Genomic DNA, 14,047 nt, shown 5'->3' with positions numbered 1-14,047 from the left:
GTGAGTTTATGCCAGAATCTTGATCTCATCCAACTTTCACAGCCATGTCACAACTTCATGTATTCAAACTTCTTCTGTAACCAAATCCAGCCAGAACATTCCATATTATGAATATAAAAGTAAAGTTTGTCTAATGTTAAAAAAGAAAACAGAAGAAAAATTGCTAAAAGTGTTTCCATATGGTAAACAAGTTTCTTTTTCTTTTATTTGAAAAATCACTGTATTGGTAATTCTCACAAAATGTGGGTCTGGAATACATTTCTTAAATATGTCATCTGCTGCTAAGAATTTGATTAATTGACTCCCCAATTATTCAATTACTGCATCAATAGTTTGGCATTTTTAAAAGTTAGTATTTTTATCCATTAGTAACTACTGTTTAATCTGTATCTTACAATATTTCTAATGGTCAATTTCATTAATTTACTAAGGAACAGAAAAATATCTTTTTTTAAAATACTATCTAGCTTGTATCTCAGCTTAGTTCCAAACATGTGATTGACCAGGATTTTGAATAATCTCATGGATGACTTATATATGCAGGATAAACAAGATCAGTTTGAATACAGGGACTATTTTGAATTTTTCAGTGCTTTTATCATGTTTGCATAAAATTCAATACAGTGGCAGCATAAATTGCCCAGGGAAAGAAAAGGAAAACAAATTAAGAGCATTCACTGGACACAAGCTCAGTAAACAAAAGTTTTTATTCCCAGCTCTGTGACTGAAATGCTGTATGCCCTTGGGCATGGCACTCCTTTTTTGTTGTGTTGCTCCTTTCTGTCTATTTGGACTGGAGCTTCTCCTGGGTGGGTGCTAGAGGTGCTGATCAGGGTAGCTAGCAAAACGGGGTCCTCATCTCTGTTGTGGCCTCTAGGTGTTGCTATAATACAAATAATTAATCAAAGGACGTGTTTCATGGTGTCCATAGAGGGAGTTGCCAATTTTTGTCAGAGCCATGCTTAATTTTATGCAATTAAACCCCTCTCTCCCTCCTTCCTTTCTGCAACATTACTGAAGTTTTAGCTTTGTATATTAGACAAATGAACCTGAATTCGAAAAGTAAAAGTAGGGAAGGTGTAGAAAGAGATTTGACTCACCTCTAGTTAGTTGTTCATTTTGGGGTGCCTTGGTGCCAGCCTCTGTCCAAGGATGGTCTCTAGTAGAGGAAGCCTCTATGATATTCCTGACTCAGCCCAACCTTCCACTGCCAGAGTCAATCATCAGGCGTCACAGCCCCTCACAAGGACTCTGGCACTGGTGTGCTTTAGGAGTATCGGCACGAAAGGCACACGTAAGGACACAAGTGCAGGTGATTTAGATCAGGACACAGTTCTGTTCTCATGTCTAAGGACACAGCTTATGGCCCCTGAAGTGATTACAAATTGAGATACTTGTGAGTTCAGTGAGGATAAGCTTTGTCTTGTTGGTGAAAATTCAGACCCTGGTACAGGCTGGTCACAAGATCTGCATGTTTTGCCTAACAGGACCATTAAGCAAAAATCATTGTCATTATCATTAACAATTCTAGGGTTCATGGTTTAATTTTTAAAATAAGGCATAGGAAAAAAGCAACAAATAATTTGGAAAAGTTTGAGCTTTTGTTTTGCAGCATTTCCAAAGGAGCTGCTGATGCTGCAGCTCGCCACAGCTCATCATTTAATGGAACCTCCAGCTGAGCAGTTCCTGCAGAACAGCTCTTGTGGAGGTGTGCCAGAGCCATCAGTATTGATGGTGATACCTGGAATAGTATCAGATGCCTCTCAAAACTGCATTTGTTGAAAACGCATTTGCAGCCAAACAGTTTTGTCTGGCAGGGGATAAAGGATCCCTCCTGCAAAGCAAAGGCACAGTAAGGAGAGGAATTGCATGCACATTTAAAGAAAATGCTGCAGGTGCCTGCTGAAGCGATGTCTTACCAGAATTTACTGACACAAAGGGGCAGAAGATGGGATTAGAGCTCTGGCCTCTTTCTAGCCAGACATAGGTGCTATGGGTCCACGAGCCCTATAGCCATGCCCTCCCTCCCTTGTGGATGTCATCATCTGCGAGTTAATTGCAGTCCCTTCCTGGCGTGTAGAAGTACAGCGAGGGGCAGGTAAGTCTCTCTGCTCTGGACTGTGTGTGGTTCAGCCTCTGGGACAACCATGGTCCAGCTCCCAATATCTGAGATTGTGTAACCAGATACTGCCGGTCTTAGTGTATTTATACAAAAGCTATTTTAATCAAAAGACTAGCCATTAAATTGCCAGTGTTCTTAAGCATGCTTCACCAATTTTTCCACTTTTAAGACTCAAGTAGACAACTTTTTTAATGTTTTATAAATGATAAAAAATTCACATCAGATTTTAACAGAATTAAGCATACTTATTCAACACACATGGGGCCTCTGAAAAAAATGTTATTCAATTTAATAATTTTAATTTACATTGTATATGTACAAGAGCATTTCTTTCAACCCACAGGTTAACACCACCAAAAAAAAAAAAAAAAGAAAAAGAAAAAAGTACTGCGGTTAGCGGAGTGAAGAAACTCTCGAAACACTGTTGTCTGAAATAAAAGCAAGGCACTCTCCCTTAACACCTGATATATTCCTGAATTCTGCCTAGACAAAGGCATGTTCACACTGAGAGAGCTCTAAGAAAAGTAGATTTATTCTGCGTTAACTCTTTCTTTTGCCACTGTGACGTGTCACTGGTTGTACTCTGGGATCAGTCTGAAGATGACATGAAGGACAATTCCACAGATGACGGGATTTGGGAGAGTATCACAGTTAAGACTATCTATGGAAGACTGGAGGACACTGGCTACGTGAAATCTCACACGGGGGCTCTGGACCTGCTACCTCCCACTCACATTCTACTTAATAAATAAACCTTGCTCAACGAAAAAGCAATTTTACTGCACTATGCTGATTTGCCTGAAAATTCTTTGTAAGGGCCCACTCACAAGAAGTGCCTGCAAGCCCTCCTCTGGCTGGTGCTCAGCACCTGGCAGGATTTGTCCCCAGATAAAAGTAATTTCTCAAGGGACTTTGTGTCTTACACAAAAGGACAAAAGTAAACATAGTTCTGGATTTTGTGTCTGTATGTTTTTGTATGCGCACATGTGTGTGAGTGTATATATATATGTATATATATATATTTAGTATATACAAAAGCAAATTCAGTCAAAATATATTTGTCTTGCTGGTCAGGCTTGTTACAGCAACCTACAAGAAACATTAGCTTCTCTGATATTTAATTATGCTATTATGTTTGCACATAAGCTTAAAAGTCAATACAAAAAGCAATACTTTTCCAAATATTATCTGCAGGTAAACTGGAAATATTAACTATAGTGATTAGAAGTCTGTTTCCCTATTGACACTACTATAAATCTTGATATAAGAATAATTTTTTCATAAAAGCACATCCAAACATAGTTAAGTGATAAAATACCAGATTACTATTTGAAAACCATACAGTGACTCAATATCTGGGTTATCCTTTGCAGCAATTAGGCAATTCATTTGGCATCTGTTTGATTGTATAATTTAATTTCCATATAAACAGCATAGTTTAAAAAAAGACAAAAGCTAGAATGTTTAAAGCTAACAAAAGATACAGTGACATCAGGTTGACATTCAAAAATTTCCTTAGCAAAATGACCAACAAAATTTTGACTTAATACAGTGCATATAAAGTTTTTTAGAACTAAACTTCTTAAATATTATTTGAATTTAGCAAAACATGAGCAAGATTTTAATATCAAAGTGCTAAACAGTACTGCCTTAGAAGTCACTGCAAATAAACTGTAAAATAACTCTGCTTGTGATTTGACAAGATATTTTATATACAAATGGTTAATAAAAAGACACGCGCACACACACACACGCACACAAATATAGGTATATACATATATATATATACACATTATATATATGTATATAGTTTTCCAACTGGTGTATCTGAGTCAGTGTGAACACCCCATTTAGTTATCGTGTGTAACAGGGCTCCCATGAGCTGGCAGTCATTGCAATAAATACAGGCAAAGCCATTACAATATACCATGCATACAAACATTTATACAAATAAAGACACTATGCGACAAATTATTTCATATTAATATGGCATCAACAGTATAAACATACAAAAAGAAGTACGAACACGGAATGTTTAAACGCAGCCCACTATATCCTTCCTAGCACTTACATTCATACTATTTTACAAGACTTGCTTGTTCTTGAAAACCATCTTCTGTCTGTTTACTAACTAGTCACTTATGTTAGAAGTCTGGAACTGACCTATCCCTGATGCTGACCCTGTATGCTCCAATCACTACTTACGCGGGTTTCCTTAGCTAAGGAACAACTGAGGCACAATTGCTCCCGTGTCTTCCACATACATCTGTCAATAAGTCACGCTACATGGAATCAAGTTTGGAAAACTCTGTCAGGTAAGTTAGTGCATGTAATTTTCTCACTTGATTTCTTCCGTTTGTTTTCATAGTAAAATAAATTAGTTAATAAACGAGACTTGGTAAGACAGCACTTTAAAAAATTGCACTTGAACATGGGAGCTAACAGCCATTGTCATTTTGCTATATTTGATTTGTATGAAATGTTCAATTGAATGTACTTTGCTAAAAAAGTGAATTTTTTGTTTAGATTGTGCTGATGTATGTGCCCTTGATGCAGGAAGTATGCTAAAGGTATCCTCACAAAATACATACTACCCTGGCAAACAACTATTTGCTGTTCTTGTTTTCAAACACAGCTTCTACAATTTTATTCCTCATATACCATGAGGTGTTAAACAACAGATTTAAAACAGTCATGTTAACCTTTTACTGCTGCTGGGATAGCATTGTCCAAAAGTGCCATATTAGCTGTTTAAAAAACCCAAATCACACAAAAGAAAACAAAGAACACAACCCCAAACCAGTAAGCCAGTAAGTTTCAGGCCTCAGGTTGTAAGGACAAAGCGCCAGAAAAGACCTCATTTTAGACTCGGAGCTGCTTTTCTGTTAAGTGAGGGCAGAAATGTTAGCTGTAAGTCACGATCCGTTTGCCTGCTCTGGTGGGCATTTGCCTTTCAGGAGGGTGGTTTGACTCAGAAGGGTAAGGTGTCCAGAAACAGCCTGTCGATAATGGAAGGGGCTGGCACCAAATCTTCCAGTTTCAGGTAAAAGATGCGCTGCAGTCCCAGTGTGCAGAGAGAACGCAAATCAGCCAGAACACCCAGTACCTTCGGCTCTGCAGACTCAAGCGGTTGTCCTTTGTTTTGGCAACTGAAAGTTAAGTGATCTTTCAAACTGCTTGTGATCTTGTTGCATAGCTCTTCCACTTTCTTTGGTTCTTTTAATCCATGTCGTTCTGCAAAGCAAGAGAAAAAACACATCAGCATCCCTACCACGAATTGAAAGAACTCGTTTTCTTCAGTGTAATCCAAATTCATATCCTGGTACTCAAAGCAAAAAGTGCTGTGGAAGTATAAGATTTCTCAAAACAGCTGGGGTTATACGCTAAGGTCCCTTTCAACCCAAACCATTCTACGATTCTTTACCGTGAGGGTGGTGAGACACTGGACCAGGTTGCCCAGGGAAATTGTGGATGCCCCATCCCTGGAAGTGCTGAAGGTGGGGCTTTGAGCAACCTGATTGAGTGGAAGGTGTCCCTGCCCATGGCAGGGAGGTTGGAACTAGATGATCTTTATGGTCCCTTCCAACCCAAACCGTTCTATGATTGTGTGACCCCATGTCAGCTAACCTTTCTGACATGCAAAGTAAGAGAAGGCAAGTGCCCTTTTCTCTTTAGCTGCTAAAATGGGTGGCAGAGACGCTCAATTATGATTGAAATTCTAGTACAAGGAGGCCAAGCATCCTGTGTATCCTGCATAATTTTCATGATATGAGACAGAATTAATTGGGTGATTTTCCAGCAAAACTATCACAGGAGGTGTTTTGGAGATTTCCGTGCTTCCCCACCAGTTGTGAATGCTCTATAACTATGGCAACCATTATTTATTCAGTGAATTCAAGTGGCGATCGATATCCTTAGCCAGCTCCATCAGCGTCCGGCCTAGAATTCCACCAGGAATTTGCAGACACTGTTATAAGAAACTAAAGGCACCTTACCACCCTTTGTTATTTTCATCAGCTGCTGCTTTTTAGTTTATTCATTTTTAGAAGGTCTAAGATAAAAGAAGCCTGGAAGTTAACTGTTTTGCTTTGTGTAAGCAATGCCTCAAGTGGAAAGGCTGCTGGGTTATCCATCACAAAAACCTCAGCATTCCTAAAAGGGGAGCTGGGGTTTGTCCCCAGCTTCAATTAGCCTTTTAAAATACTAAAACGATGTTAAACACATCCACAGTTCTTTAAGTATAAGCGGAATGCGTCAGATTAGTGATTCATTAAGAGCAGGCTCTTCACAGGTACATGGGGAAAGAATGTTGTGTTGTTCACTATCAAGATTTAGTGGATAAATTAATATAACATTTCAGAACAAGAATCTCAAATAATTTTGTGATGTTTTGATTTGCCTTTGACTTTGAAATTCACAGGTAAGTATGAACTCGCTTCACAGCAAAGTCATAGTAATTTACACATGAAACAGAATTATACCAGATAAGGCAGTCTAAGAAAATGCAGGTTAAATTAATTTTAATCCACTAGACATATAAAAGCAGTGTCAGCAGCAGATGAGGACTAATTTTGGCAGTTCTTGTGTCTGATGCATTTGAAGTCATCTGCCTTCCCTGGCCCTCTCCCCTATCCCTGGCAGCCACGGGCTGCCCATTGCCCCCAAGTCTTACTCCTCTACTCCAAGGGGGCAAGCAATAGACACTTTCTCTGTCCATCCCCTAATGAACAGTGAAAGAGTACAGTTTTCTTTACTTCCAGAAGCAGGTGTAATGTCTTCACAAGGCACAGTGGTGCCTTGCCCAGGCATGTGTATATGAACTCCTTGCTGCCTCCCCTTACCACCTGTTTTGACTAGATGTTCCAATAGAACAGAAGGGATTCAATGAAGGCAGTCAGAAATGTAGAGGTCTGTTTTTCGACTGATATGCACCCATTTTACACTTCTTTCAGCTTTAGTTACTTAGGCAGAGCTAGCTGCTGAAGAATACTAGTTTGGGATGAGAGATGTGCAGACGTGTACGTCTCAGGCTGGAAGATACTGTGGTATAGCATTTAAGTACCATCAATCTGCCCTGTTGCTTCAGAGCAACACTCATCCAAGCAGTAACATCTGCTTTGGACATCTTTTTCACCTTGCAGGAATTAAAAACTGTAGGTATTCTAAGTGCCTTGTTTACATTAAAACACGAGGAGTCAATGAATATTTAAAGACTTTCCAGCAAATGGTGTATAGTGTAATTACATAAGCCTTAACTATACAGGTCACTGTGAGTAAATACTTAGGCAGATTCTGCCATTAAAAACCTGGGTGGATAAATATTTTATACAGGTTTGAAAAGCTGTAGGGTTTTGTTGGTTTTTTTTTTACCACTAGCCTACTGAGAGAATCTGCAGGACATTAAATTAATCTTGCAGTCTTTGAAGAGTTCCCATCTTTTAATCTGTTTTAAGGTTTTTTCCTGGCTATGTAAGTGAAAATGTCTTTGTAATTCTAAGGAACTGAAATACTAGAATGGATCCAAAACCTGACTGGAGCACATTTTTAAACCAGCACCTCAGTAGCGGTGTACCTGGGTGCAGAGTACCAAAAATTATCTCTGGCTCTGGAGCGTACAGCAGCACCGTTAACATTTCCAGCCAGAACTAAACAGTCTTTGTCTCACGCTGACAAGTTCAGAAGGTTTCATGAACAAATCGTACCTTTGGCGGCTAGCCATGAAACATACCAATGAAAAACACAATATGTGCAAAGATTATAATATTAGTAGCCTTACTTTACATAAAAAAATCATGGAAATTCAGAATTAAGAGATACCCCATCCTTAAGCTGCTCTCTGGTGCTACAATATTAAAGCAGTCTCTGATAAACCAAACTTCCTCTCCCGCATGAATTGCCACGCAATGGCCTTTGCTACTTGCAAATCTCTGCAAAGGTAATTCCTCATGACTGGAACTGCCTCAGGGGTTTTCAGTCTCCAATCCCTAAGGCATCCCTTATGGACCCATAGAAAGTCAAAGTCCCTTCTGCCAGTAAAGGGCACTGGATGCGCTGGCACTGCCACCGCGGTCTCTGGTGTTAGCATCCAACTAGTTTCGGACGAACGTACTTGTGTAAGAAACAGCTCCTCTGTTCGGTAGACTTCAGGAGTCGGGTCTAATTTACAAAAAGATTTCAATTTAATAGGATTTGAATAGCAGGAAGCACATTTTCTTGCCTTTTCCACGTGGCCAGACCCATTTTCACAGAGACAGGCCCACAGTCTTACTCAGCCTAAAGGGAGCAGCACGAGGCACCTGTGGTAAGTGTGTGCACTGGCGCTGAAGCCAATGGCCTCTAATTGTTCACCGTCTTCCAACGGGTGTTTTTATCCACATGGGAATGATAAGGCCAAGATTTATCCCAAGAAGGACAGCTAGTCAAAACTGGCAGCTTATCTCTAACTGATCAAGGAAACATGTAAATATTATTATATTCAGACTTTCTTACAATGACAATTAAAAAGGCTTGGGTAAAGTGAATATAGGTTTTCTCAGCTTGTGTTTCAGGATACCATTGACTTTTGCACGAAAAGTGGTGATTTATGGCAAAGATGCTCTCCATAAGCCTGTCAAAATGATTCATTGTAAATCTTGCCTCTAGAGCTCTGCAAACTTAGCAGCTCATCCTGGCAAACTGAATGCAGCAAGTGTTTTACACCTTTCCCCTCTTCCCAGGAATCTCAGTGCAATTCTGTGCTAGAATTATGCTGATCAGCAAAAACTTGATAGGAAGAAAGCAAAAGAGCAGGAAAACCCATCACCAGCTGTGCTAGTTCTTCTTTCCCTAATCTCTGACACAGGGTAGATTATGCCAGGGCTAGGCAGACCGAGCACTACCTGAATGAGAAACAACTCCTGAGGAGCCCAAGTATTTCAAAGGCCTTGAGTACCTCAAAGACCCTTGAGCACCTCAAAGACCCTTGAGCTTTGTGCTCTGTGTCACGGTGGGTCAGTTTTAGCCTTAATTCCTCCTGAGGTGTCAGTCTGACCAGAAACGCAACAGTTTTATGCTGCAGACTTAAAATAGGCCTCTTGATTGTCTCAGTTTCAATATAGTTACCTGATTTTCTCCTTCCCCCTTCACAATCCCCTTCCCCGTCTGTAACGCAGACAAACACAAGGCTCAGTTGCCTATAGCTTTTTGATTGTCTCACGCACACTCTGTGACACAGCAAGATTGCAACTCAGCAGATCCAAGCGTCTCCTTTCCTGTTGCAATGTGGCCCATATTCATCCTGCCTGACTCTCAGGCACTTCGCAAGGGTGCCCAAGCTAGGAGCGGAGACTTCTCAAGCTCCTCCTAACATCAGTGGAAGGATGGGCTTTTTAAAAAGATGGTTACAATTTTAGATGGATGACTCATCTTCTGGAGGTGCCCTGTATTCTCCACCAGCTGTGCAAGGTACCTAAAGTCAGATGAGCTGAATAACCACACAGGACATCATAAGTTTGTTCCCTCCTTTAAGAAAACCACAAAATAACACAGACTGCTGGTTGCTGTAGAAGGGAAGAGTTCTTGCCTCAGCAAAAGGGTGGGAGTGGAGAAGGAGTGAGTACTTCACTTTGATGCTGACAGTATTTCCCTCAGCAAAGTGGCAGGAGGAAGGCAGACAATGCAATCTGGAGGGTTTGTGGGTTTTTTTTATATAACTGGCTCTCCTACACTCCTCCAGTCTGCCACCTGCTTGTATGTAGACCCAGCACACGAAGCACCCACTCTGGAAGATCCTGGCAACAGGACTGAAGGATATCTGCTGCTGAAGAGTAGGTGAGCCTCGACAAATTCATGTTCAGAAGGGAACTGCAGCAGCCAGACCCTTTGTAGCCAGGCTGGACTCATTACCACTTCTTGGTATGACTGATGGTGCTAAAAATTGTGTTTGTAAACTAGAATGGAAAGCCCAACAGCAGGAAGACAAACACAAACTTAAAATTAATTGAAACCTCAGAATATTCTTCAATGTTCTGGTGCCAGTCTAACGAAGCTTTAAGAGTGTGAATAAGCCTGATACATACAGTGGGTCTGGGCTGGTCTGTAACACACTTAAAATAAAACATATGCTGAAAGAGCTTGGCTGAATGAGGGCTAGAATGCTCTGTACTCGGCAGCATCCCACTGAGAGTGTCAAGTGGGTAAAACAATAATATTTTGATGTGGATAGAGAAAGGAAGAGGCCGAGAAGAAAAGCACATCAATGAAAGAGAGAAAAAATACCAGCAGTTTTAGAGCAGGCAGAAACTTGAGGCTAAATTAGAGTGTGCCCTTGAGATGATCTGCATTGGATTCTCAGTCTTTATATTTTCACACTGTTAGAAAAAACTGTACAACAGAGCATTATAAATGGTCATTTGGGAAGTTAAGGAAGCATTTTCAAAACTAATACGAGCTAATATCTGGTCTACTCTGCAAAGCTTTATCATCAACACTATCCAGTCCAGCATCGAGTGGTTTTGCAGGAACCCTTGTGACCATGCCACACACTGAACTGATAGAAATCACCCATCTGGATCTAAGGACAGAATTTGTCCCAAGATGACCAGCATTTTCTTTACATTTTGGCACTCTTCTTTAGCTCATTAGATCCTACATCCCAACAGAATAAGTGATCCAAAGAAAAAGAACAGGACAGAACCGATTTCTTGCTCTCATGGGGATGTGGGGCGAGCGTCATGTGTTGCTTCCTAACTACTTTCTTCTGGCTGATGTTTAGTGAACCACTGATGTGCTCCGGAGGAAGCTGGGTCCAGCCCTTCTTAACCAACTGAAGGAAGTAAAAAAAGAGAAGAGACACAGACAGAGGAAGATCCTAAAGGAGTACTTTAAGGAAAAAAAATGTGTTTTGGCATTGCAGAGTTTTAAGTTAACTGTTCGCAAGCCGCTCACAATAAACCAGATATACTTCTTTCATTCTGGGTGCTCTTTCAAGCTGATATCCTATTTGAAAGGACTTGAAAATGCAGCAGCAATCTGACATGATGCTTATCCTTCTAGGCAACATACTGTAAACTCCAAGAAAGCATAAAATAAACAGAAAAAGCACAGATATATGGACTTTCTAATGGATTATACAATGCAAAATATTACAAAATCTTTTCCTGTTTATTTTGTTGTGCATACCTTTAGTTTTACTCATAGTAAGCAGTGAATTAGCAAGTATTATGATACTCACTAAGTCTCCTGTTGTTCTCTTCAAAATTACCAAACAGAATGAATGGTCATACATGCCTATAACTATGTATCCAATGCTGTGACCTGCAGCTGTGGAGCTTTTCAGCTCCAAACAAGTCAGCTGAGTTAGTTAAAGGGCACTGGAGCTACTGGGGCTGTTACTGGGGAGTCGACTTGACATCCCCAAATGGGAGATCAGCCTTCAGTACCTTGGGACACTGGGAACAGTGGAATGCCTTTTAATCTCCAACACTAATTTTTACATTTATTCCCTCTTCCTTCACTGGGAGACAGATGTCAGTTTTCCCTGTCTGTCTTGCAGAACGGAGAATATTTGAAAGAGAGCAGCGACTTCTCTTTTCTCCTTCAGCAATACTGCCAATGACTATTATACAAGAGGGTTTGTTTTCTAAGAGCACATCTTTGCTCAGGCTGTGGAGAGCACTCATGAAATCAAGAAGAACAAACAGGTCTTTATTCCCAGGAGTTTTTTTCCTTACCCAGAGAGCCAATTCTTGAATTTGGTGCTACCTATGATGTTGTACAGTATTAAAACAAGCTATGACTATTACAGAACACTGGGTTGTTGTCTTTTTCCTTTTTTGGTTGAACCATCAAGTCATGACAAGTTGACTCATGCAAAATAAAAACTGGAGCAATTTGTGTAATAATGAAGAAAATCTTGCTCAAGCCAGCACTTCAGTTTTGCAGTGTTGCTAATAAAAGTGAACAAGCAGATTCACAAAACAGAGCTTTCCTGCTCTGTCCTAGCTTGCAGCCCAGTAACAGGGCTATCCATCTGGGACATGGGAGATTCACGGTCAGATTCCCTTCCTGTTGGAATCAGACCAGAGACTGGGCCTTGGGTGTCTCTCTGAGCACCAGCTTGTTCCCAGATCATCATATACAACAGCCATTCTGCAGCGCATGAAATACGTCCAATGGCCTCAACACAAAAGACAGTGATACTCAGTAGTCAGATATCTTATGTACCTGGAAAAGGTCACTCTCTTTTGCTCTGACTCACAAAAAGGATTTGCACCAGGGTTTGCTAACTACCCATTGCCTCCAACAGTCCATTCCAGGAGGAAAGGGTACCTTCTTCAGAGAGCAATGGCCCCTCAAAGACCCACCTAAACCTAAATCATGCCTCAAAACAATGCTTAAAAATGTTCAACAGATTTCTGATTTCTAAACTTTATTATTTTTTCTCTTTTGGCGGGACCAGCTGAAAATTAGCACATGGCTTGTCATACTCAAACTGTAGGGAGAAGACATGAAGACACTTCTCATGGGATGCCACACCAGAGGCAAATCTCAAGGCTTTCCTGAACATAGAATTTCAATATACTATCACTGAGAAAGTCTCAAAAGAACCCTGTCCACCAGCACTTTGTGCTGCAGTGCTCTCTTAGCCATAATTACCTAGTTTCCTCTTTCAGGTTTGTTTGGGTTTTTTTAAATATTGTTCATTATGCAATACCATCCATTTTCAGGTGACCAAATTTCTGGCTGAGTCCCTAAGTTAGCTAGCTGACCTTGGAGATCTGAAACTGTGAATATAGATCAGTAGACACAGGAGCTTTGGTCTAACTTAGATCGCATGAAAGTATACTCTGTCCTTAAGAGCAAATCAGCAGAGATATACTGGCCTCATGAAATAAAAGAATAAGCAGAAAACGACTTTGATTTTAAGCACCATCTCATAAAAGTAAGAAAATCAAGAAAAACTTGACAAATGCAGAAAACCTTAAAGCTTTTATGGACAGAAATGGTCTCCTTTTAAGGGCAACCGTTACTTCCATTTGTTTAGAAATTTTGGGAAGACCAGCACAATATAGTCAACTCCCGAAAGGATTATTATCAAGGTAAGGAAGAAATGTGAGTTTTTACGAATTGGAAGCTTTTTCCACTAAATATCTTAGGATGACCTAAGCCAGCCACTGGACAACTTTGACTCGTCATGTAAGGGCAAGCAAACAGTGTCTAACTGAACAAAGAATTATCATATTAAATCAGGGCATGGGTTTGTAAGGAGAGTAACTTTTCCTTCTATACAATAGCTTTTTCTATATTCGCTTAGACAGCTTGCTAGGATCCTGTTCATTGACCTGCAACCTCTCAGTCCCCAGGAAGATAAATCAAGAACAAGCTATCTGTGTCTATCTAAAAAAGACACATCTAATATATAGTAAATAAACGAAATTAATGATATGTGCTATGTATGTGTGAGCTTATGTGCCTGTATGTAAACATATATGGAGAGAGACAGCATCTGTCCTTGGTTTATAGATATCTAAATGCATAGGCATACAGATATGTATTATATAGGTACATAGGTATGTATATACATACATACATATATATGTATTTATAATATATATATGTAAGTATGCTTGAACACATGTCAGTGGATGTTTATATTATATACAGGAGTAAAAAAATAAGGTTGGTATCTTCTTTCTCATTTTAACATATCACTCCTTTTGAAAATTTTTCATACAGAACAAAACAACTCCAATGAGTTATTCTGGACTTAAGCATTTTATCAAAGAAACTAGAACCTGGACCTTAAAGTACCCTTTACACCTGCAGAAGAAACGAACAGAAATTACTCAAACACCTGAAAATACTCTTCTTAAGAAACAAAGAGTTACACACATACACTAACCCTTCACCAAAATGCAGGGAGGAAGCGTAACATGCAAATTCTAA

At 39.9% G+C, this 14,047-nt stretch overlaps 1 protein-coding gene across 2 annotated transcripts in view; it reads right to left on the bottom strand.

Moving 5' to 3' along the window:
• Window positions 1-3,164: 3,164 nt before the first annotated feature.
• The window catches only part of NR4A3 (nuclear receptor subfamily 4 group A member 3), a 29,019-nt gene continuing 18,136 nt past the window's right edge, over window positions 3,165-14,047 (bottom strand). For both annotated transcript variants that reach the window (XM_037381876.1, XM_037381875.1), the window contains one exon: window positions 3,165-5,356. In XM_037381876.1, coding sequence (XP_037237773.1) covers window positions 5,094-5,356 — 263 coding nt within the window. In that variant the 3' untranslated portion in view covers window positions 3,165-5,093. The remainder of the gene's footprint in view (window positions 5,357-14,047) is intronic.

This window comes from Falco rusticolus, chromosome 3, assembly GCF_015220075.1.
Source record: "Falco rusticolus isolate bFalRus1 chromosome 3, bFalRus1.pri, whole genome shotgun sequence".
In the NCBI taxonomy this organism is placed as follows: domain Eukaryota; kingdom Metazoa; phylum Chordata; class Aves; order Falconiformes; family Falconidae; genus Falco; species Falco rusticolus.
This window is presented reverse-complemented; position numbering and strand designations above follow the sequence as displayed.